The sequence below is a fragment of the Salvelinus fontinalis genome, chromosome 10 (assembly GCF_029448725.1).
Source record: "Salvelinus fontinalis isolate EN_2023a chromosome 10, ASM2944872v1, whole genome shotgun sequence".
In the NCBI taxonomy this organism is placed as follows: Eukaryota; Metazoa; Chordata; class Actinopteri; order Salmoniformes; family Salmonidae; genus Salvelinus; species Salvelinus fontinalis.
In genome coordinates this window covers 20,118,310-20,144,229 of record NC_074674.1, presented here as the reverse complement: position 1 = coordinate 20,144,229, position 25,920 = coordinate 20,118,310, and the positions used below count along the sequence as shown (strand labels likewise).

The window sequence follows — 25,920 nt, the reverse complement described above, 5'->3', positions numbered from 1 at the left end:
ATGACCGCATTGAGGCATATGTCATTGTGCTTCTAAGGCTATATGCAGAACTAGCTCTCACAGTCTCACGTCAGAATTAGACACTCATCCAAATTTCTCAAATGTCAATTTTTTTCCAAACATCACATTTCAAAGTGTTTAAGGTTACGTTTAGGTATTAACTCCAAAATCTTAATGTTAGGCATTAACTCTTGATGGTTAAGGTAAGAGATAAGGTTTGGGATAGGCTTAAAAATAACATCTCAAAAACAACTTTCTATTGCTGGATTTAAACATGCAACCTTGGACCAGAGGCATATGCTTACAACCATATGCCATCTCCACCCCCAATGACCTAGCAAAACAAAAACCAAAACCTACTTGAAGGTAACAGCATTCACTGTTGCCCCTAGTGGCCGGTTCCACATCGTCTCCCGACGTCCTCAGACATGGACAATACTGATTTGTATCACGGATGACCTGGCTGTATATGCATCATGCCACTGCCTTCTTCATTTGTTCATTTAGCAAACAAGACAGGTCATAATCCAGCACCTTTATGCGTGTGTGTGTGTGTGTGTGTGTGTGTGTGTGTGTGTGTGTGTGTGTGTGTGTGTGTGTGTGTGTGTGTGTGTGTGTGTGTGTGTGTGTGTGTGTGTGTGTGTGTGTGTGTGTGTGTGTGTGTAGCGGTGTGTATTGGACAGATCTCTGGCCACCTTTTAAAGATAGTAGAGGGGTGTTTGGGGCTCCGCAATTACGAGGCAATCAGAGCTGTTTATTCTCTAATCTAGAGGATAAACACACAGTGTTAGTGTTAGGGTTAGTGTTTCCTTAATGGTATGTGAAGCTGATTGTCTCTGGGGCTGGAGACAGGGCTGGCTGGGGTGGAACTAGAAACAATTGTGCTTAAAAAAATAAACCCCTGGTTTAGGACCTCCTGTTCCATTCCTCATTCATTCTCATCTCTCGTTGTCCCCCCTAATGTGGCGTCAGCAGCAACCAGCTCCATATGTGCCCCCCGCTCACACATGTGATGTGGTCTGGGCGCCATGCTGCCCGCCTACCCTGCCTATGCCCCACCCTACACAGACACACACACACAGGCACACACATGCATACACACCTGCTTCTGCACACACACAGCCACCAGAGGAGAAAAGAAGCTCTCGGTTTATGAGGTGTTTTTAGAAAAGCCATAGAGCGGACCAGGCCCTGTGTGTGTGTGTGTGTGTGTGTGTGTGTGTGTGTGTGTGTGTGTGTGTGTGTGTGTGTGTGTGTGTGTGTGTGTGTGTGTGTGTGTGTGTGTGTGTGTGTGTGTGTATGTGTGTGTGTCACACACTCAGGGCGCAGACTCTGTGTCTGCATTAACAGCAGATTAACCAGAACAATGTGACGAGTGCTGCTTTGTAGTGCAACATGTGTGGCATTTAACGATGTGTACTAGGTTAGCGATCTGTGACTGTATGGTGTCAATCCATCCAACTGAGATAGCCTATGTATACAAATATAACTGTAGGCTTATTTATTGAATTTAGGGGCCTTTTATTTGTTTGCTTGCATTTTATTAAGCATTTTTATACAGCACGTATTCCTTATATAGCACCACACTAACCTGTCTTCAGTGGAGTTTGCACACTATCGGACAGACTGATAGACAGTCAGATAGATAGAATAGATTGAATGAGGTACCCCATAAATAGATGTTATTGGGTTATTTTCCACTTTGGGATCTCTAATGCATGCTAGGAAAGTAGTTAAAATTTGGACATTATTGACAACACCAGGAAGTACAGCTTGTAACACCCTTCACAGTTCATCCATCACACGCACACACACACACACACACACACACACACACACACACACACACACACACACACACACACACACACACACACACACACACACACACACACACACACACACACACACACCAACAGAATGTACTGAATGTAAGGACCGCGTTTACTGTCTGTATCACATCTCTATCACTCCTTACAGTTCATTCATCACAGCCCAATAGCATTTACTGCTAATTATAAAACAGCCATTCCTACTGTAGCCAGCCAACATACAGTATCCCATCCCAAGGTTTCCTGTAAATGGACGCAGACAGAACATAAAAGTGTGTGTGTGTTTCTCTCTCGGCATAGCTTTCCTCTTATTTTAATCAACTGTATAACCTACTTAGACCAGGCCCAGTTACATCACTGCTTAGCCAGTCAGCCCCCCTTCCCCCACAACTCACAAACTCACACAGCAGGGCTCTCCCTCCAACAAGATATGAAGGCAATTTCCCTGTTAGGTCATAGTTAAAAATGCAGTGGACAACAACGATGAGTAATCAATGCCTATGAGAATGTTGCCAAAACACAAACAAACATAGGCTACTGTCTATTTCCAAATGATGCCGTGTTTTGGTCAGTCAAGTCAGTAGAGAACTCTGTTTTATTTGGGACAGACCAACAGGTTTACAGTGTAGGCTAAAATCATTTGGAGTTCCTGCAATTGAGACTGAGGGTGGGGCGACAAGCAGGGAAGGGGGAGGTCTCCTTCAGAATCTCCCAGCTCTGTAACCCCATCCTCCCAAACACGCGCATACAACGCACACACTGCGCGGTGCGAAGTTTTTTGTGGAGGTCACAGACGCTGCCTGCAGGGAGTTGGAATTCGCTGCTCTGAAATATATTAGTTGAAGTTGCCAGCCACTTCACCTCACATGCTATTCACAAAATACAGTACATCTCTGCGTTGTTGACTTAAAATATATATATATAATTTTAGCAAAATATTAGGTTGCAGGATTGTGCAAACGTTTTTTTCGCGACTTTATTCGACCGTTCCAAGACAATACAGAAAACGGTCGGAGTTCCGACGTTTTCTCCAGGCAGGAATAGGCACATTTGGAGTAAACTAAAATGCCTTGAGGTTTGCTGGTTTACTGAAACGGATAAACAACTAAACTATGTTGTATTCGAACTGAAATTCTTAGTTTTAAAACATTGTTGGAAGGTAGAAAGAGAGACCGCACCATACTCCGCAGTCAATGTCCATTACGCGTGGCTTCGCCGCGCCACTCTATTTGAACTCGGAAAAATATCGATGTTTTTTCGGGAGTTGTGACTTGAAGGCATCAAAGGAATCGGACATTTAATTCGTATCCTACCTCCTCGAGGGTAGTTGCACAAGGATCAGAAACGCAGGTGAGACGCCAATGCAATCCAATAAATTTCAAGACTGTATACACACAATGTTGCATGCAGCTTGCATTCTGTGGTCTGGAAACATTGGTTCATTATTTTTCAGAATCATTGCTCTTTTGATAAAAACAATGCTACGTTTAAATTAAGTAGGTGAAGGGTATCTAGTCAAGCATGTTCATATAGATTTTAAATGCATAGTCTATATAAGAAAAATTGCCTATGGAATTGTCGAGCCCCTGCATGTGGTAGCCTATTGAATAACTATGTAACTGCAATAACAAAGGGTTTGTTTGGAATTAGTTGGATATCCGAGGGTTTCCTCTTGATTTATCAGCTAGACGAACGAACCCTTCATGAACTACAATGCTTCAAATGACTTATAACCATTAATCCATATATCTTATAAAGGGCTTATGAAGGCGCCATTAATAATGTATAAGATATACACAAAGGTGACCACATTTACAAACCAGAGGGGAGAGTCCAGCTGGTAATACTTGACCCATGTCTCTCTCTGAGGAACACAGCACAAGCAGTCAGTCACAGGTCACTGCTAATGTGGGGACATTGTGTCCGACAGACGTGGCTGTAAATGTGTCGGTGTACGGTAAATGACGCTTGTGTCACGTCTGATGAGACCTGGCTGATGCATGCGATTTTTGTTGACTCACCGCGCTTGACCGGTGACTCACGCGCGGAACCAACTGGCACCAGCTGATGAATAGAATGGAATTGAATTAGTTATATTGCCACATGATCCGTGGCACTGAAAATGTTATTGGACCGGTTTCCTGGACAGAGATTAAAGCTAGTCCTCGACTAAAAAGCACTTTACATCGAGATTCTCCATTGAGCATTGTTAGGCCAGGACTAGGCTTAATCTCTGTCTGGGAAATCGGAACATTATGTTCAGAAGACAACTTTGGATTTTCATATCTACACATATAGGGTAATATAGCCACACGCACACAATAATGATAATCATGTCATGGTGTGAGAGTTCAGTTTCAAGTGTATTTGCATACTGCATACGTTGGAAATCTTACTCACCGGGGTAACAGTGAGAGACGCTGAATGTGTGTGTAAGAACTCCTGACTAATTTGTGAACGGAGCGAATTTGTAATTGCTGTTCTATATCAGATGCCTCATTCAGGGAGGAGCAAGAGAAAGAGAGACAGATGGGTGAAGAGTAGAGAGAGAGAGAGATATAATAAAATAGAGAGAGAGAGAGAGTGGAGAGGTAGATAGAAGTGTATGGTAAGAGTGAGCTGTTATCCAGTGCTACTCTCAGCATGTCCTCTTCTCTGTCTCCAAACATTCAGCCTCTGTATGTAACCGTACGTCAGCTGGGTTGTATAGTTGTACAATCAAATGATTCATGTAGCCCACTTTGGGACCATGGACATTTCATGGTATAGGGCCCTATAAAATATGTGATGTGGAGACCATGGCCGCAAAACACTGAATCCAGACATTATAATGGAATTCAACAATATGTTGGACATTTGACATTTTAGCAGACGCTCTTATCCAGAGTGATTTCAGTATTGAGTCCATACATTTTCATACTTGTCCCCCTTGGGAATTGGACCGACAAACCTAGCGTTGCAAGTGCCATGCTCTACCAACTGAGCCACACGGGACTAACTTAGCAAGCAATCAACTAAATGTTTGAACGTTTATTAATTTGACCAAGTTTATCATAAGACATCAACAGAATGCATGAGTGATTCGTATTTATTGCAACTTTCTGAAGAGGCAACGAGAATCCCCGTCTATATACAGTCCCTTCAGAAAATACCCCTTGACTTTTTCTAATTATGTTACAGCCTTATTCTACAATTGTTTAAATTCAATTTCTCCTCATCAATACCCTATAATGACAAAAAAAAAAGATATTTTTGCAAAAAACAGAAATACCTTATTTACATAACCATTCAGACCCTTTGCTATGAGACTCGTAATTGAGCTCAGGTGCATCCTGTTTCCATTGATCATCCTTGAGATATTTCTGCAACTTGATTGGAGTCCACCTGTGGTAAATTCAATTGATTTGACATGATTTAGAAAGGCACACACCTGTCTATATAAGGTCCCACAGTTGACAGTGCATGTCAAAGCAAAAACCAAGCCATGAGGTCGAAGGAAATGTCCGTAGCTCCGAGACAGGATTGTGTCGAGGCACAGATCTGGGGAAGGGTAACAAAACATTTCTGCAGCATTGAAGGTCCCCAAAAACAGTGTCCTCCATTATTCTTAAATGGAAGATGTTTGTAACCACCAAGACTCTTCCTAGAGCTGCCGCCCGGCCAAACTGAGCAATCAGGGGAGAAGTGCCTTGGTCAGCGAGGTGACCAAGAACCCAATGGTCACTCTGACAGAGCTTGAGAGTTCCTCTGTGGAGATGGGAGAATCTTCCAGAAGGACAACTATCACTGCAGCACTCCACCAATCAGGCCTTTATGGTAGAGTGGCCAGACGGAAGCCACTCCTCAGTAAAAGGCACATGACATCCCGCTTGAAGTTTGCTAAAGGGTACCTAAAGACTCTCAGACCATGAGAAACAAGATTCACTGCTCTGATAAAACCAAGATTGAACTCTTTGGCCAGAATGCCAAGCATCATGTCTGGAGGAAACCTGGCACCATCCCTATGGTGAAGCATGGTGGCAGCATCATGCTGTGGTGATGTTTTTCAGCGGTAGGGAGTTGGATACCGAGGGAAAGATGAACAGAGAACTGTACAGAGATCCTTGATGAAAACCTGCTCCAGACCGCTCAGAACCTCAGACTGGGGGCGAACGTACACCTTCCAACACAACGACCCTAAGCACACAGCCAAAACAACGCAGAAGTGGCTTCGGGACAAGTCTCTGAATGTCCTTGAGTGGCCAAGCCAGAGCCCAGACTTGAACCTGATTGAACATCTCTGGAGAGTACTGAAAATAGCTGTGCAGCGACGCTCCCCATCCAACCTGACAGAGCTTGAGAGGATCTGCAGAGAAGAATGGGAGAAACTCCCCAAATATAGGTGTGCCAAGCTTGTAGCGTCATACCCAAGAAGACTCTAGGCTGTAATCGCTGCCGAAGGTGCTTCAGCAAAGTACTGAGTAAAAGGACTGAATACTCATTAGGGGTATTGTGTGTAGATTGGTGGGGGAAAACATTTATTTTAGAATAATGCTGAAACGTAACAAAATGTGGAAGAAGTCAAGATTTTTGAATACTTTCCAAATGCACTGTAGGCTACATTAAGCTACGAAATAAACTTTCCAGTGACACTGACTCACCCGATGATGAAAATGATTCATAGGCCACTCAGCAGTAATGCCCGATGCGCTCGTGCCAATATCTCAAGGTGCTGTTTGCTCAGAATCGCTGAAAGTTGTTGAGAAAAAAATAGTTTGCTTCCACAGACAGATTAGTCCACTCTTTTCAGCATTAGGCATTTGCTTTCCAATTGGTAGGCCACGTTTTTCTCACAATTGTTTTTATACATTTGTGAAAGGCAAACTGACAGCTGCGAACAACCATAGATATATGATCCATAGATGGGCAGTTCCCATTCAATTCAGGACTGGTAGCCATTGTTAGTGTACTAATGAGTTTAACAGTTAGAGTGCCAGGGTTAGAGGTTCCAAAATCCTTCTATAGAGTATACATTTGGCTCACGTGCTGCCCAAATTGCGGCCTTCCCAGCTGTAAGTGCTTGTGATAAAACTAAACCCACAGCTATTTTGTATAAGCTGTTTAAAAAAATAATATTTAACCTTTATTTAACTAGCAACGGCCTCCTGCGGGGACGGGGGCCTGGGATTAAAAATAAAAAACAAATACAATATAAATATAGGACAAAACACACATCACAACAAGAGATGGGGGCATGCTTGGCAGCATGAGTGAAGGAGGTTTTGTTGCGAAATAGGAAGCCTATAGTGTTTTATATTCAAATCTACCAATTATATGCATATCCTAGCTTCTGGGCCTGAGTAGCAGGCAGTTTACTTTGGGCCCGCTTTTCATCCAAAATTCCAAATGCTGCCCCCTACCCTAGAGAAGTTAAGATGGTTAGGAAAGCACTTTTAATGAACAAGCAGTCATCCTCTACTGACAAGATGAGGTCAAAATCCTTCCAGGATACCCGGGCCAGGAGTCTTTGAGTCTTTGAATGAAGAGATTGAGATAAAACTGTCCAGTTTGAGTGTTTGTTGCAGTTCGTTCCAGTTGCTAGCTGCAGCGAACTGAAAAGAGGAGTGACCCAGGGATGTGTGTGCTTTGGGGACCTTTAACAGAATGTGACTGGCAGAATGGGTGTTGTATGTAGAGAATGAGGCCTGCAGTAGATATCTCAGATAGGGGGGAGTGAGGCCTAAGAGGGTTTTATAAATAAGCATCAACCAGTGGGTCTTGCGACGGGTATACAGAGATGACCGGTTTACAGAGGAGTATAGAGTGCAGTGATGTGTCCTATAAGGAGCATTGGTGGGAAATCTGATGGCCGAATGGTAAAGAACATCTAGCCGCTCGAGAGCACCGTTACCCCCAGATCTATACATTTTTTCTCCGTAATCTAGCATGGGTAGGATGGTCATCTGAATCAGGGTTAGTTTTGCAGCTGGGGTGAAAGAGGGACGATTATGAGAGGAAACCAAGTCTAGATTTAACTTTAGCCTGCAGCTTTGATATGTGCTGAGAGAAGGACAGTGCACCATCTAGCAATACTCCCAAGTACTTGTATGAGGTGACTACCTCAAGCTCTAAACCCTCAGAGGTAGTAATAACAACTGTGGGAAGAGGGGCATTCTTCTTACCAAACGACATGACCTTTGTTTTTGGAGGTGTTTAGAACAAGGTTAATGGTAGAGAAAGCTTGCTGAGTATAAGACTGTATCATCTGCATATAAACGGATGAGAGAGCTTCATACTGCCTGAGCTATGTTGTTGATGTAAATTGAGAAGAGCGTGGGGCATAGGATTGAGCCTTGTGGTACTCCCTTGGTGACAGGCAGTGGCTGAGACAGCAGATTTTCTGTAGTTAAATTATGCTCTCTGGTGTAGTATTTTGAATAATTGTATTTATGTCTGTTCAGCAAGGAGCAATATCATTTTGGGCAAAATATTTTTTTGTGCTGGATTTTTGCGAAAATATTTATATTTATCAGGGGGTGTTGCAGCACCCCTACTTCCCACTGCTATGCTACCACCACATGTCCGCTACAGAAACACCACTGAACAACTGCCTCTTGCTAGGTGCACTGGAATTAAAGAGTAACTACACACAAAACATCTACATAAAGTGGTCTCTTGATGTGGTTTAAGCATTGTTGTGGACTTAAAACATCAAATTAAGTTGTTTTTATATAATAATAAAAAAGTGTGATTTTGAGAGCGAAAACCTGAAGAAAAAAACATGGAAACAAAATCTGGAAAAACAAAACGGAATTTGGGAAAAGAAAACAGATTTGATAATGGTAGCATATCCTTAGTCATGGCTCCCCTTTACACATACACACCGTCATCTGTTTTCCAGTCTGCTGGTGGCGTGGGCCTCTACCGAGAAATTGTGTGTTACTATGACATAGTTATACTATGACAGCGTTACTTTGACGGGTGGAACAGGCCGGATCTGAGGCAAAATCTGGTGTGTAGGTGAGGGCTTCCGGAATGGAAAATCCGGAGAGGTCACATCTGCTAGAAAGAGAGGGAGAATAAAAATATATTCTTATGAGAACTAGAATGTATCTAACTAAAGGGATGAGAGGGGAAAGAGAGTGGGGGATGGGTTAGGGGTGAGCAGGAGATGAAGAACAGATGAGGGAAAGAGGGGGTGTATGGGGGAGGAAGCGGGAAGGAAGAGATTAGAGCGAGAGTGTGCATGGGAGTGGGGAGATGTTTCCAATAGGTAGAGGCCCTCTCCTCGATAGAGATCTGGTGTGATGCTCTATTCCTGGCCTAGCGACTATACACCACCCTGGGTGTGTGTGTAGCTACTCTCAGACCATCAATTTAGAATCATATCAAACCTCCGGAGTCATTGTAACAGTCCATCGCTAAGCTATACACAGTACCAACATGCTGAGCCAATGGCGTTTAGTTCAACAGCATCTGCAGAATAATTATCACTGCTCTTAAAGTTATTTGTACTTGTGAAGATCATAATTTATGGTAGTTGTCTTCCCTACTCTGGTTGAAAGCAAGTCCCTTCGTATAAGAGTGTCTGTTAAATTGCTGAAATGTTCCTTTAGAATTTAAAGAAGCCACACAGCATGGCTAGACCAGGGAGAAATCACTCTTATTTCTGTTCTAATTGTGTCTGTGGTGGTGGTGGTGTGATAACTACCAAAGTGAGGTTTACAGAGCTGGGTGTGTTAGCTGTTAACTAGCTTTTAGCTTCTATGGCAGGGCTGATCAACCCTCCTGCTGAAGAGCTAAGGCGGGGATTTGCAAGTTTTTACTCCTACCGTGCTCTGGAGTAGTGCTGGAGCAAAAGCCTGCATACTTAGAATGTTCTATATCTCTCTCTTACTCCCTCACTCTGTCTCTTCTTGGATGTCGCTGTGCTCTGCTGTCTGCTAGCCAGCAGTATGATGGAGACTCTACACCGTAAAAACCATAAATCTGCAAACAGACTCATTCGTTTAAGAGAGTCTTTAATGTTTGTGTGGGGTTGAGTTACGGGCGGCATTAATGAAGGGCATTAATGATGTCTTCATAAACCTCCCGCTCTACTCTTCACGGTTACATACCTCCCTATCTGGGTTACCATCCTGCCACACGCACACACGAGCACACTGGCTGCCAGCTCCGAAGGACAGATCTCATTATGGAATCGGACCCTCAGTAATGGCCACACACACCTTTCCTTACTGCCAGCTACAGTAATGTCCAGGTCTAGTGTTTCGTCAGGTTGTTCTGCCATAAGCACGGAGATGATGTATTACAGAGTATTTTTACAGCTCTCCCTTTTGTTAGTCTCTCACAGTGTGTGTTTGTGGGTTGGAATGGTCTCATCACACCTAAACACAAGATCCATCTTCTCAATGAGACTTTAACACTGTGACACTGACAGGCAGGCTGGAAGCAAATGGTGTTCTGTTCCCTGGCCAGAAGGTGTTTTGGATAGGGGTTATGCTGGGTTCACGTGCTAATCGGAACTAGGAAACTGACATTTCTGACTCGCTGATTGGTTGAACGCGGCACGTGTATAACTTTAACTAGTTATCTAGTCGGACATTTAAGAGTTTCCAAGTTCCGACGAGCACATGTACAGCGACAAAGGGGTTAAGGGCAGGACACTGTATGCAGTCGGAGCCGACAGAGTGTTGCAGTGTCATTTTATGTCACAAAATGGGCAGCTCCTTGTTGTGCTCACAAACCTACTACGAACAAGTGCGCCCATGAAATTTGGAACGCAACATATACAATTGATGGGCAGTATTGAGAAAGCTTTGCAGCGGAAGTCCCGCCCCTGTGTCTACTTTCTGGTATTTATAAACACGGATTCAATGGACATGCTGCTACTGCTATTCTACTTGCATATTTGCTTTGATTTTGACATTCCTTATGCAAAATGAAATCTCTGTCCAATTTTGAGGAGTGTCTGTCAGAGGAGGTGAGACGATACGAGCACCTCTGTAAAATAATTTGCTGCGGTTGTATATGGACCATAACGCAAAGTCAACAGCTGGGGTGAGATAGCACAACATTTAAAAAAAAAAATCCTTTATTTAACTAGGCAAGTCAGTTAAGAACAAATTCTTATTTACAATGACGGCCTACCCCGACCAAACCCGGACGACGCTAGGCTAATTGTGCGCCGCCCTATGGGACTACCAATCACAGCCAGATGTGATACAGCCTGGATTCGAACCAGGGGCTGTAGTGACACCTCTTGCACTGAGATGCAGTGCCTTATAATGCTGCGCCACTCGGGAGCATCGACATGGAGACAGATTCGGGACCGGTATGTTCGCAGTCTGATAAAGGAGAAAGAGACCAGGAGTGGGACTGCGCCGATTGCCTGGAATGGAAACAGGGTCTGTAGTGATGCATCTAGCACTGAGATGCAGTGCCATAGACCGCAGCGCCACTCGGGAGCCCCAACATGAATGCTATCAAATATGTACTGTAACAACTGTGTAGTCTATACTTTGGACATAGGTCCCTATCCTCCTACTGGGATGCCAAAGCACTTTTATGTGAGGCATATCATTACAACTATTCTATTTACATTGGTGTAATTTTCACATCATAATATTACAAGTCACATCCATTTACAGTATCTTACCTGGACATGGTCACATGTTGACTTTCAGAGGAAGCGCCTCGTCTCCCCCGAAGACATATGGCCTTGTGTTTGGGTCCCCAGGCAAGCACTCTGGCCTTGGTAGCAGCAGCTGGCCTGCAATGAGTTGGGAGCCAAACTTCCCGCATCTCCCTCCCGACCAAATGCGCCCATGTCTACCATGGTTGTGAAATCTGCCAGCCCACATCCGAAAGTATTGAAATTGTCTTTCCTCGTCAATGCTTCGCATAGGTCGGACAAGAGGCGTATTCTCCTTCCCCACCTAGTAGTGTTCTGTGGACGAATTTGCCACCGTTTGTTTTTATTTCTCACGAGTTGTAAGAGCACTTCAAGCTCTTCCAATTTGGAGGCAGACATTTTTGCTTCTGTAGCTAATTAACTCTGTGAAGTAGAGTTGAAAGCATAGAACACCAGACATGTAGCTAGCTAGCTAGTATTTGTAACAGGCCTATAACACTGGATCCTGAATTTCAAATGCCGTCGCTAGCTAGAGTCATAAAGAGTGCCTCGGCCCCTCTTGGTAAGCTACTCTCGCACCACCTAGTGGATATACACCGGGTGGAATGCAAGGAAAAGTGTCTGCTGCCCCCAAAAACCGACTCCACCTATGAACATGCACGTAAACAGTGTAGCAGCCTTTAGAGGGAGGTGTAACTCAATCCTCATTCACATTACCCATAAGCACTCTGTTATGTTGCTCCGGATGTCATGCATTTCAATGTGGATGTCCACAACAGAGTGGAAACGCAATGCCCTATGGCGGTTAAAGGCTCCGTTACGAGACGGACGCCACATACTTTGAAATGTTTCAAATTTGCGTCGTCCTCAGTCCAGTCAGAGTCCGTCAAGAACAGGAAGTTACCAAACCACAGAAGATGAAAATATTGATGGCTTTATGGGTTAACTAGCAACTTGTAAACAATTACCCATTCCTATAAGTGAGTACTATTTTAATAGTAATGTTAAATAATACATTTACATTACATTTTTGTCATTTAGCAGACGCTCTTATCCAGAGCGACTTACAGTAGAGTGCATACATTTTATTACATTTTACATACTGAGACAAGGATATCCCTACCGGCCAAACCCTCCCTAACCCGGACGACGCTATGCCAATTGTGCGTCGCCCCACGGACCTCCCGGTTGCGGCCGGCTAATATTGGCTGTTGAGCCAATTATATTATATGACTGTTCCCTCCCATTTAAGTTTATTGTGCTGGTAATGACATTTGTTTTTGGTGATTCAGATGAACTTTATTATCCCACCAGTGTAACGAACACGAGGGGAGACAGAGAGCTGGTTTCAAGCGCAGGGCGCAGCAGGTGTTTATTTCAAAGGACCACAGGAGAAGGCAGGTAGCTGGGTCCAGGGGCAGGCAGAAGGTCATACACAGGGGGTCCAAAAGGGCAACAGTACAGGCATGGAAAAGGTTAGTAATGTAGTCCGGAAGATCAGGCAATAGGTTGATAACAGGAAATCCGATAGGCTAAAGTACAGGCAGGGAATAGGCAAAAGGCGTCCTTAGTTTTTGCCTGCCTCACTATCATAAAACCAGTAAGAAAGAAGTGTGTCACAAAACAAACAATACCTCACAGTGATGGGGTGAAAAGAACTGAACAAAATAGTGTGTGATAATGACATACAGGTGTGTGAACAGGTGATTAGAATTCAGGTGATTGGGATCTGGAGAGTGAACTGCGTTCAAGCGGATCTATGTGTTTGAGAGTGTGGGCTGGAAAGTGGTCTGGAAAGTGAGCTGTGTTCAGGGGATCTATGTGTTTGAGAGTGTGAGTTGGAAGCAGACGTTACAACCAGAGGGAAATTCATTTTTTCATGTGCTTATATAGATGGTACATAAAACATGAAAACACAGAATCTACACAATAGAATTCATTCAAAGTGCTATAACTACACATTTAAAGTGAAAGTGCAATATGCCGTATACCCAACAGACTATCTATTAAACAGTCTAATGGCTGTTGGAATAAAAGAGTCCCCATATCTATCTGTTTTGATTTTCTTTTGAAGAAGTCTCTTTGCAGTTGTCCGGCTGCTGCTGTGACTGAGTTTTGAGTGAAGGGGATGAGTACTGTCTGGAGGCTGATTCTTGATCTATACCAATTATCCTTCCCACCGTCTTAATCAAGCTCTGAAGTTTGACTTGGTCTTGCACTCACATGTTTCCAAACACGCATATCAGACCGAAGGACAACACACTCTGCAGGACAGATTTATAGAACATTTGTAAGATATGGCGGTCAACATTAAACTGTTTCAGTTTGCGTTAAAAAAAACATTCCCTGTTGCATTTTCTTTATCTTTGCAAAGGCACAGTCATTGAATTTCAGTTTATTGTCTATTTCGAATCCCGGGTATTTATATGTGGTCACTCTATCGACTGATTCCCCATTGATCTTCGTAGGAGGTAGAGTTTTGTTCCTTCTCAAATCAATTTCCGTCTCTTCGGTTTTCTTAACATTTATTTCAAGAAAGTTATATGCGCACCACTGGACGAATTTGTCTGTTTCTCTGTCTAAACGTTGAAGAGAGGCTTGGTCTGGGTGGAGGAAACCCACACCAGCTGTGTCATCTGCATATTGAAAGAAACGTGTGGGCTGAGTCAGAGGCTTGACATTCGTTTGTGTACAGTTTTTACAGTATCTGTGAAAGTACGCAACCTTGAGGGGCTCCCGTATTCACCGTTCTAGATGTGGAGATGGCAGAGTTAAACTTCACTTGTTGAGTATGGTTCACAAGGAAACTATTAATCCACTTGATCAGTAGAGAGTTGAAACCCAAATTCACTAGCTTATCCACCAGTAGTTGGGGTTGGATGGTGTTAAATGCGCTACTGAAGTCAAGGAATACAATTTTCACTAGGCTATATGCCTTTTCTAAATGTTCGTAAATATTGTTCAGCATGACCAGTAACTCGTCATCAACACCCCTGGAGGCACGGTAGGCCAATTGGTTTGGATCTAATTGGGATGAGAGACCAGAAAGAATTTGTTTTTGAATAATTTTTTCAAAACATTTCATGCCAAGCTTGACTTGCTATAAAGTTAGAGAAACAAGCTGAGAAGAAAGTAACTTAGCGAAACATGCTTTATTATCACCTGAAAAATATATTTATTCTCTCTTGAATAAAAAGGTCATATTTTGCAATCTCCCAAAATAAATGGTCTCTCTGACGAGAGACACTAAACTTGTCCATTCAGTAGCGGGGCAAGACTCTGTGAAGAGGATGTATGGCGTAACTGTGATATGACACAGATTTTGTTTTGTGATGTTCGATGGGCATTTAAGGTGTGACAGGTGATCTGACAGGAGACACGCGTCAAAAGTGTGTGTGTGTGTGGTAGGTGCCCCTCTCTCACCTCCCCTCGGGGACAGGTGCTAATGTGTGAGGGCTGAGGAGTGTGGGAAGCAGAGTTCCCATCTCAGACCTGTGAAAAGAGACACTAAAGCATGTGTCTCCACCAATGTCCTCCCGACAGCATGGGCTGACAGGGTAGTGGTGACGCAACCTTTTCTCACCTTTTTTTAACATAACCACTATTGTCCCTCTCGAACCTCTCCTTTTTCTTCTCTTACAGTTCCCCACCTGAAGAGTTGATGGTTGTGGGTTGATCTGTTGGAGCGCCGTCTACAGCCAACCCTGTACCAGTTGCCCTTGCCATTCCAGTACTGTACCAGTTAAGCTATACCAGTGCCATTATGTTGTTGTCTCGCTGGTATCTGCTGCTACTCTGGTCTCTACTGGTTCTACTGGTCCAGTCCCCCCTAACCCAGTCCAGACCAGCTGCTTCCCTCAGTGACACCGACAGTGACACAGGTAAGAGACATGGACCACATAAAAGATCTTAAATTCTCTGCTCTTTCTTTCTCGCTTGCTTGCTCTCTCTCTCGGCAGGGCTGCGTCTCATTAGCCTTCTGTGTGTGCGTGCGTGCGCTTCCGTTTTGCTCGCTCGTGTGCATTTTTAACGTGAGCTTTCTCTTCCTCTTTCTTATTTGATCTCTTTCATGCCAGGCTGAGGGTTCTGGGTTTCAGGCTGCTTCCATGATGGTTCAATCCCACTGACTCTGTTCCGCTGTCTGGAATTACTCAGTTAGCAGTGGGTCTTTATTCTGAGACAGAGGACAGAACACACTCTTCAATTTGGGGGTGTGGAGGCTCTTTATTGGTCTAAAAAGGACCTCAATCTTCAAGGTTTGTCCATTTAGTTCAAAAACTGAGGATGTTTACAGGGATTTTTCATGGCGCAACCACGGTTTAGCGTCTCCACCGCTGGCTATGGTTATATCCTGTCCACGCACACACATACACACACAGCTGGTTGGATGTGGAACAGAAAGGCTGTGTTTGGTAGGAAAGGATGAATGCTGTCTGAAAGGAGGTGTTCTTTTCCTTCTATTGGCGAGTCCTGCAACCACGGCCATCCTAACCAGCCCTAACACCATGGTGTGTGTGTGTGCGTGCGTGCGAATGTGTGTGTGTGTTTGTTTGTGTGCATGTGTGAGTGAGTGTGTTTTGGATACAGAGAGAATGTGTGTTTGATACTAATGTTTTGGAACACATCAACTCTTGTTTTTCTCACAGTCAAAAACACCAAAATGTAACTTCTGCTGCAAACAATTTGTCCATATACAAAGGCTGCTTCCAATTTTCCATCTCTGTCTCGCTGCATCTTTCAAATAAAGTTGTTGGTCTTTGGATTTCAACCACCTCCCCCTGCTCTGCTCTTGTTTAGTGGATTCCGTTCTTCTTTTCAGTTATTTTATCCTTGTTTGTTTGTATCTCTTCTCTCTCTCCAACTCTCTCTCTAACTCTCTCTCTCTCTGTGTCTATCTTTGACAACCTTTCATTAGGAATATTCCCCCTGCCACGAGCAGACAGTATTCAGGACTTCCCATAATGCAGTTTCTGTAAACCTCTCCCTGTAGATTACAGACCAGCTGTAGTGAGGTTGGGAGCTGGGATTCCGGGATGGTCTATGTCACTCTGTGGTGGTGATGATTATGGACCTAATCTCCCTAGATTACAGTAGATATGATGGTGAGGCGTGCTTTCTCTGGTCGCAGTCCTGCTGAGATGTGGGGAGGGAAGGGATCTGTGGCAGAAAATGCCCTTAGTTAGTAATATAGTAGTTCTATATTGTATAGTAATCAATATATACATTCTGCTGAGAGATGGAAAGGGATGTGTGGTAGAAAATGTCCCTGCTTATAGTAATCACTGATCTGACGTGGCTGGATCTGTGAATGCTGTGGACTGGAACCCTATCGGACTGTGTCTAATGGTAGAGGGAAAAAGGCTTTTTTCTCATTCAACGTATTCAAACAGGACCCATTATTAAAGCTCTGGGGCCTCCTTCCTCAACTCACCCTCACACCCATCCTTACCCTTTTGTTTGCAGCCATTTGTCAGGATGAAGGTGCTGATGATTAGTGTGTGTGTTTATCTCTGAGCTTGGGGTTAGGGAGCTACGTGGGAACTCTGAAGGAGCGGTGGTGTGTGCGCTGTGGCGATAGTCGAGGCACCTTAAAAAGGGGTGAAAGGTTAATCTTTATGGCATTTCCATTACCACTCAGCAGACCCCCACAGAGTAACCTTGTCTCAGCCCTTCCTGTTTGCACACACACACACACACACACACACACACACACACACACACACACACACACACACACACACACACACACACACACACACACACACACACACACACACACACACACACACACACACACACACACACACACACACACACACACACACACACACACACACACACACACACACACACACACACACACATACACACACACACACACACACACACACACACAGTCTTGTACAGCTAACCTTGTGGGGACACACAATTCAGTCCCATTCAGAATCCTATTTTCACTAAACCTAACCCGTACTCTTACCCTAACCTGTAGTTACCCCAAAAGTACCCAGTACTTACCCAAAAACCTAACCTGAACCCTAAATGTATTATTTATGTATTATTATTTTGCCATCACTAGCACATTCGAGCCCGCTGCCTATATACATAGACTTGAAATCACTGGCCACTTTAATGAATGGAACACTAGTCACTTTAATAATGTTAACATATTTCGCATTACTCATCTCATATGTATTTTTTTTTATTACATTTTTTTTATTTTTTATTTTACCTTTATTTAACTAGGCAAGTCAGTTAAGAACAAATTCTTATTTTCAATGACGGCCTACCAGGGAACAGTGGGTTAACTGCCGTGTATATACTGTATTCTGTTCTATTCTACTATATCTTAGTCCATGTCTCTCTGACATCGCTCATCCATATTTATATATTCTTAATTCCATTCCTTTACTTAGATTTGTGTATATTGGGTATAGGTTGTGGAATTGTGAGATATTACTTGTTAGATATTACTGCACTGCCGGAGTTAGAAACACAGGCACTTCACTACACCTACAATAACATCTGCTAAACACGTGTATGCGACCAATAACATTTTATTTTGATTTGAAACCTTACCCTAGCTCCTATCCCTAAAACTAACCCTCGCTCCTAACCCTAACCCTTAATGTAATACTAACACTAATTCTAAGCTTAACCCTAAACTTCCTAGAAATAGCATTTGATCTTGTCGTGACCAACAAAATGTCCCCAGTTGGTCAAAAATATATATATTCTCGCTATTCTTGTGGGGACTTCTGGTCCCCACAAGAATAGTTAAACACGTACACACACACACACACACACACACACACACACACACACACACACACACACACACACACACACACACACACACACACACACACACACACACACACTGGTTTCTAACTCTAGTTTACATACTCGTTTGAGAACTACAGCAATACTGAAAGTGTTCCCCTCTCTCCATAGCTGACATGCTTACATCGTCGGAGGATGAGGATGATGACGAAGAGTCTTCCTCAGAGGAAAATAAACTGTACAACAACCAGAAGCTCCAACGTAAGCCCCTTCCTCTCACCTTTTTCCCCCCACACCTTACCTGTCACTCCCCTTCACTCCCTCTAACTTTATTAGTATTAAAAAGTAGGAGCCAAACCAATTTACAAAAAGATTGATATTGAATACAAAGTTAGAAATATAAATACCTCTCTCTCTCCAGCGATGGCTCCTCGTTGGGTGACTCCAGACAAGATGGAAAAGAGGCTCCATGCCGTTCCTGCCAGTAAGACTGTTAAATTCCGTTGCCAGGCGACTGGTAATCCCACTCCAACTTTGCGGTGGTACAGGAATGGAAAAGAGTTCAGGAGAGACCAGCGGATTGGAGGCTTCAAGGTATGTATGTTTGTACAGCCCTCTGCTGCATAGTGTGTTGTCTGTATAGTGCATCATCAGTAAAGTCAGCAGGTAAAATAGCATACCTTAAAAGTAAAGATTAGATTACAGTGCCAAGGGGAAGAATGTATAAAAATAACAGCAGAGGTCCAAGCACTGAACCTTGGGGAATACCAAATTTCACTTATTTCTACTTTACCAAATTTCAATCACAAACACCACACCAAATGTGTATTTTTCTTGGTTATTCTTATGTTTTCACTCCCTGACTTTCTCTCTCACCCCCTCCCTCTTTCAGCTCAGAGACCACATGTGGACTATAATAATGGAGTCTGTGGTTCCGTCTGATAAAGGCAACTACACATGTCTGGTGGAGAACAAGCATGGCAGCCTCACACACACCTACCAGCTGGACGTAGTGGGTCAGTATGTGTGTGTGTGTTTACTTGTGATATACGTGCATAGAGAGATGTGTATGTATATGTGTGTGTTTGCGTCACTCACGTTGCATGTGTGCTTGTGTGTTCTAGAACGTTCCCCTCACAGGCCCATCCTCCAGGCAGGCCTGCCAGCTAATCGTACGGCAGTGGTGGGTAGTGACGTGGAGTTTGTCTGTCGAGTGTTCAGTGACCCTCAGCCCCACATCCAGTGGCTCAAACGCATCACCATTAACGGCAGCAGAGTGGGGACAGACGGATTACCCTACGTACGTGTACTGAAGGTACACACACACACACACACATCTACGTACGAATTCTGAAGGTTAACACACACTGTACACACGAGGGCTACCCCACATAAACATCTCTCTATCGCCCTCAGACTGCAGGGTTTAACACCACAGACAGGGAGATGGAGGTGTTTACTCTGAGGAACGTGTCTGTGGAGGATGAGGGAGAGTACACCTGTCTGGCAGGAAACTCTATTGGAATGTCTCACCACTCTGCCTGGCTCAGCGTGATCAAAGGTACGCACACATAACTACACTCTATTATTCTTAACCTTTGCAGCCCAGTGTGCTTTACAAATGTGCACTCAAAATGGAAGAGAACAAACAAACAAAAATGACAATAAAATAAAAACATTTACTCCCTCCTCTGCAGACGTGCCCCCCTCCCCCGTCCCGTCTCAGGCCTACCTGCAGATTTTCATCTACTGTGTCGGCTTCTTCATCATCATGCTCCTAATCGCCATAGCGACCGCCTGCCGATTACGCTGCTCCCCGAAGAAGAGTGACTTCAGTAGCCAGCTGGCTGTTCATAAACTGGCGAAGAGCATTCCCCTACGCAGACAGGTAGCACACACACATATACACGCATACCCGTGAACCACGATCGTATGATGCGTAACCTTTGCCTGAGAACTAATCCCTGGGTTTAGTTCAGCAGGCTGACTGCTTACCATGGCCTCTCTCACTGCCTCCCCCTCTCTTTCAATAGGTGTCAGTAGACTCCTCCTCCTCTCTGCAGTCTGGCGTGTGTCTGGTCAGACCCTACCGCCTCTCCAGTGGAGCCACGCCCAACCTGGCCGGCGTGTCAGAATATGAGCTGCCTGCGGACCCGCTCTGGGAGCTGTCACGGGACAGGTACTAGAAGGCTTATATCCCTGCATAGAGACACAACCTAGAATTTAGGGAATACATAACCCTGCATATGGCATACATAACCCTGCATAAGGCGCTTATAACTTAACCAAGGGGATTCATAACCTCCATGAACAGGACATTCATTTTATTTTATTTTTTATTTCACCTTTATTTAACCAGGTTGAGAACAAGTTCTCATTTACAACTGTGACCTGGTCAAGATAAAGCAAAGCAGTGCGACACAAACAACAACACAGAGTTACACATGGGATAAACAAACGTACAGTCAATAACACAATAGAAAAGTCTATATACAGTGTGTGCAAATTAGGTAAGATTAGGGAGGTGAGGCAATAAATAGGCCGTAGTGGTGAAGCAATTACAATTTACCAATTAAACACTGGAGTGATAGATGTGCAGAAGATGAATGTGCAAGTAGAGATACTGGGGTGCAAAGGAGCAAAAAATAAAAAGAACAATATGCCGTGCGTTTCTGTGTTCTAGGCTGTCTCTGGGCAAGCCACTGGGTGAAGGTTGTTTTGGTCAGGTGGTGCTAGCAGAGGCTGCAGGTCTGGACAGAGAAAAACCCTCCCGTCTCACCATGGTCGCAGTGAAGATGCTTAAAGGTTTGTGAGACTACTGCTGACTACTTCTTGAAATATATTCCTGAAATTTGAGGAGTAAATTAGAATAAACGTAGATTTTGGTATCATCATTTCTAACCTTGAAAACGGTGTGCGTATTGGTTGATATTGATGTGATGTCACGTCCTATTTCCTGTGTAGCGGACGCCACAGAGAAGGACCTGAGTGATCTGATCTCTGAGATGGAGATGATGAAGATGATCGGGAAACACAAGAATATCATCAACCTGCTAGGAGCCTGCACACAGGATGGTAAGACTGGCGCTGTGTTTGTGCATGCGTGTGAGCAGAATGGCAAACCATAAGTACAAAGAGGCACAGTACGAAGGGATAAAGATAACAGCAGGGGTCCAAGCACTGAACCTTGGCGAACACCATAATGTTACATTACAACTAGGGTTTGGCGGTATCCAGATTTTCATATCGTCATACCGTCCTTCTCTCATCTCTGGATTTATGGTATTACCGTCTGTACACAAGGGGGTGCTAAAAAAGCAAAAGAAATGCCATTGGGCATCCATTACCAGAATGCTAACAAAAATAGCACAAACTAATAGCGAATTTCAATAGAGGCTGTTAGCTAAATATGCTAACGAGCGCAAACGAAATAAACTAATTGCAAAGACATGCAATCCAGCTTATACAGTTATACAAGTATAGGTAGTAGCTACTGAATGTCATTTCTGTTGCGTTTGGACATTTACAAGCGAATGTGAACTAGAGACATTGTGAAAATGAACAAAGTTTTGACGCATGCTTGTCTGAAGGAAGAACAGTACTGGCTCTGGAGCAGTATGTGTACACGCTGTGTCTGTGTGGAGTTTGGAGTTGCTACGGTAACGGGCCTGCCTGCTCTGCTCGGCCGAGAACAGAGAGGAGAACAATTTTACGCAAAGAAATCAAGATGGCATCAGTGCCAGCTTTACAGATAACTCATCCAAAGCACTTTGACTTCTCAAACACGGCAGAAAGTGTCTCTTTATTAACTCAGCCACTTACTAAGCTAACTAGCAAGTTAAACCAAATACACAGCTCGACTCACCCACTCCTGTATTCTCCCGTTGTGCTATTTACAAACAAACACGTGACTGGCTCAACTGTTCTGGGGAACTACGGTAAGCTTCATAATGTAAAACAATGTGACAGGTGAAATGAAGAACGCAATCTGCTTTATCTCTTAAATTATTGCACGAGTTGACTGCAGGTATTTAAAAGTATCTCCAAATATTCAAATATAATCGTGGCTTTTTCAGAATACCTCTGCATACCGCCCCAAGCCTAAGTATAACCCTCTTCTCTCTCCAGGCCCTCTCCACGTGGTGGTAGAGTATGCATCTCAGGGCAACCTGAGAGAGTACCTGCGGTGTCGGAGGCCTGTGGGTCTGGAGTACTGGTCTGGGCCTACCCAGGCCCCCTTGGACACGCTGGAGGTCAGGGAGCTGGTGTCTGCTGCCTATCAGGTGGCCAGGGGCATGGCTTACCTCGCCTCACAGAAGGTCAGAGAAGAGACCAGTGTTATTGTCTCTCTTTCTGTCTGTCTCTCTCTCTCTCTCTTCGTCTGCATCTATTCTCTTCTGGTACTCTACTTCTCCCTTTCTCAAATGTGTGGACATTTGTGCCTGTCAATCAATTAATCAATCAATTGTTTGTTTTGTAGTGTATCCACAGAGACTTGGCAGCCAGGAATGTGTTGGTGACAGAGGACAATGTGATGAAAATTGCAGACTTTGGGCTGGCCAGAGACATCCACCACATAGACTACTACAAGAAGACAACCAACGTGAGTAACTTGGTCAAAATGGAGCAGGTTTGACTTAAACACAGACAGACGGACATAAACACAGACAGACGGACACCCTCCCGGGTGGCGCAGTGGTCTAGGGCACTGCATCGCAGTGCTAGCTGCGCCACCAGAGTCTCTGGGTTCGCGCCCAGGCTGGGCTGGGTTCGCGCCCAGGCTCTGTCGCAACCGGGAGGTCCGTGGGGCGACGCACAATTGGCATAGCGTCGTGAGGGTTTGGCCGGTAGGGATATCCTTGTCTCAGTATGTAAAATGTATGCACTCTACTGTAAGTCGCTCTGGATAAGAGCGTCTGCTAAATGACTAAAATGTAAAATATAGGTCGTTTAACCCATTGTTTTCCTCCCAGGGTCGTCTGCCAGTGAAATGGATGGCACCGGAGGCTCTGTTCGACCGCATCTACACACACCAGAGTGACGTGTAAGTCTCGCCCTCCGAACTTTTCATAGACGTTACGCTCTGTTGTGCCGTGGCTTTGCGTTGATCCATCATGTAATGTACCTGTAGGTTTCTTTTCAAGCCCAGCAATAACTGTCCCTGATAAAGTGATAGTTCACTGTATTGAATTCTGTGTGTGTGTTGCAGGTGGTCGTTTGGTGTGTTGCTGTGGGAGATCTTCACTCTAGGAGGCTCTCCCTACCCTGGTGTCCCCGTGGAGGAGCTGTTCAAACTGTTGAAGGAGGGACATCGTATGGACAGACCAGCCGCCTGCACAGAGGAGCTGTGAGTACACGCCCAAACACACACACATACAGTACAATGTCCTCGCAAGTATAGTGATACAAGTATAATAAATGTCCTTGCATGCATAGTGATACAAGTATAATAAATGTCCTCGCAAGTATAGTGATACAAGTATAATAAATGTCCTTGCATGTATAGTGATGCAAATGCACTGTCTGTTCTGACCCTGTGGCGTTTTTTCTCAGGTACATGATGATGAGAGACTGCTGGCATGCTGTTCAGTCTCACAGACCAACCTTCAAACAACTGGTAGAGGATCTGGACCGCATGCTCTCACTCATGGCCAACCAGGTAAAAAAACACACACACACACACACACGCACACACACACACACACACACACACACAGTGTCATTTTTGTATCATTTGAATTGTTCCCCTGAACATGTCCTCTCTCTCTCCCTCCCTCTGTCTCTGCTCTCGCTCTAGGAGTATTTGGATCTGTCCATCCCTGCGGTCCAGTATTCTTCAGTGGGCCCAGACACCAGCAGCTCCTCTGACTCTGTCTTCTCCCGGGAGCCGACCCACAGAGCAGAGTACTCTACCCGGAGCCCGTCCCGGACCTCCACCCTGCTCTACAACCAGCACACCCCCCCTAGGACCCCTTCTCGAACCTCTACCCTGGCCTACGACCACCATATTCCCTCCTGGACCCCCCCCCGGACATCCACCCTGACCTACACCATACCTACCCGGCACACCACCACCCGGGGACACAGCCAACGTTGATCTACACCTCACTTTTAGTCAGTCTCTACCATGTTCTCTGCCCCCCTCCTACCCCCAGCCCCTCCTTCCCCCAACCCCCTGGCTTCTACCCCCAGCCCCTCCTTGGTGACTGGGAGGCCTACCAGAGGGGAGGACACTACCTGAGTGCTTTAACCCCTCGTTATCCAGTCTGCCCCGGAGCGGTTTCATTTGACCTGCTTAGCATTTCTGGGGAGAGGCTCATTAACAAAGATTAAGACAATGGCAAAGATAGACAGACAGAGGTCTTATGACTCTGTTATAACCATGACTTTTCACAAAGACTGGGCTCTTCTGTTCTCCTCCCTAGGAGTATACTGAACTATTAATAAAGGGATACTCACACAGGAGCAAGAGGCGGAGGAGGAGGCTGCTAAACATTATTTTCATCGCCATATTATGCAACAAACTGCTGCTTCATGAGTAAACCATACAGGCTATAAAAAGGAAATCTTCCCATGGGAAAACAAATAATTCAGTTATTTTTTATTTAACCTTTATTTAACTAGGCAAGTCAGTTAAGAACACATTCTTATTTACAATGACGGCCTACCAAAAGGCAAAAGGCCTCCTGCGGGGACGGGGGCTTTTTTATATAAATACAGTATATTATGAATTGTGTCATCTGAAAATATATCTCCAGTGTTACTTTTTTAGATGGCTGCTTGTTTTTATCCCTGTCAATGAAAGTACACCTAAGAGTGGAGTGGATATGATGCTATGTGTTCGAATCAGAAGAAAGAAGTAGGTAAGATGCTATGTGTTTTAATAAGCTAATATCATACCAGCAGTGTTAGTCAGGGCTTGTCTACAGTTACAGTATCACTCTCTAGTCTAGGCTCTATGGACACCAGTGTTACGTTGAAGGTAATGATGATGTTGTTGATAATGTTAACGATAATGTAAATGGTTTTAAAACAGTGGCAAATGCACTTATCGCCAATGGAAGTCGACCTTCCTTTACAGTGAATGCCTTTATTTAAAGGACTGTTAATAAAGACGACAGTATTACAAAACGTCACTGAAGTCTTTTTGAAGGAGAGAGAAAATGGAGGGAGAGAGAGCGCATGCTGAAGTGATCAGTCAGCCCAAATGTTGCGTAGTAGTGCTCTAGGACTTCAGGGGCTGAATAAAGGACTGGTGAACGAGTGTGTGATGAGAGAGAGGGAGGAGAGGTTCTGCTGCTGACTGCAGAGGAAGCATTCTCTCCAGAAAATGGGAAGTGTGTTTGTGTGTGTGTGTGTGTGATTAATGGTGGGAAGAGAGGATTGGCCAGTAACTTCGCTCTATCAATCACCCTGAGATCTGGACCTTACAGCACAGACAGCAGCTTCCTGCCAGACACACACATAGCTGGCAGCTTGTTTGGCTGAGGTCCAGGGTCTGGATAGCATGTCTGTCCCCTGGAGAGGAAACATTCTGTTAAATTTCTGGCTGCGTTCTCTCTCTCTGGTGAGATTTCAGCTGTTTCTGTGTTCTATGCCCTGTGTTCTATTCACAGCTCATAGCTAGTTATGTGTTGAATAAAAACATTTCATGTGGATCCTATCCTTATTGTTTCAGATGAAGATAGGAAT

At 44.4% G+C, this 25,920-nt stretch overlaps 1 protein-coding gene across 2 annotated transcripts; it reads left to right on the top strand.

Moving 5' to 3' along the window:
• The first annotated feature begins 2,580 nt into the window (after positions 1-2,580).
• Positions 2,581-25,359, top strand: fgfr1b (fibroblast growth factor receptor 1b). Of its 2 annotated transcripts, none has more exons than XM_055936042.1 (17): positions 2,581-3,182; positions 15,088-15,326; positions 18,400-18,489; positions 18,650-18,822; positions 19,121-19,244; positions 19,353-19,528; positions 19,645-19,789; positions 19,926-20,116; positions 20,262-20,407; positions 20,912-21,033; positions 21,193-21,303; positions 22,357-22,547; positions 22,709-22,831; positions 23,202-23,272; positions 23,438-23,575; positions 23,782-23,887; positions 24,026-25,359. In XM_055936042.1, exons 2-17 carry the CDS (start codon positions 15,209-15,211, stop codon positions 24,323-24,325), a joined length of 2,325 nt encoding a protein of 774 aa, XP_055792017.1. In that variant the 5' UTR covers positions 2,581-3,182; positions 15,088-15,208; the 3' UTR covers positions 24,326-25,359. The 2 variants fall into 2 exon arrangements, with proteins under 2 accessions (XP_055792017.1, XP_055792015.1); XM_055936040.1 differs by having other exon boundaries at positions 19,353-19,543.
• The last annotated feature ends 561 nt before the right edge of the window (positions 25,360-25,920 follow it).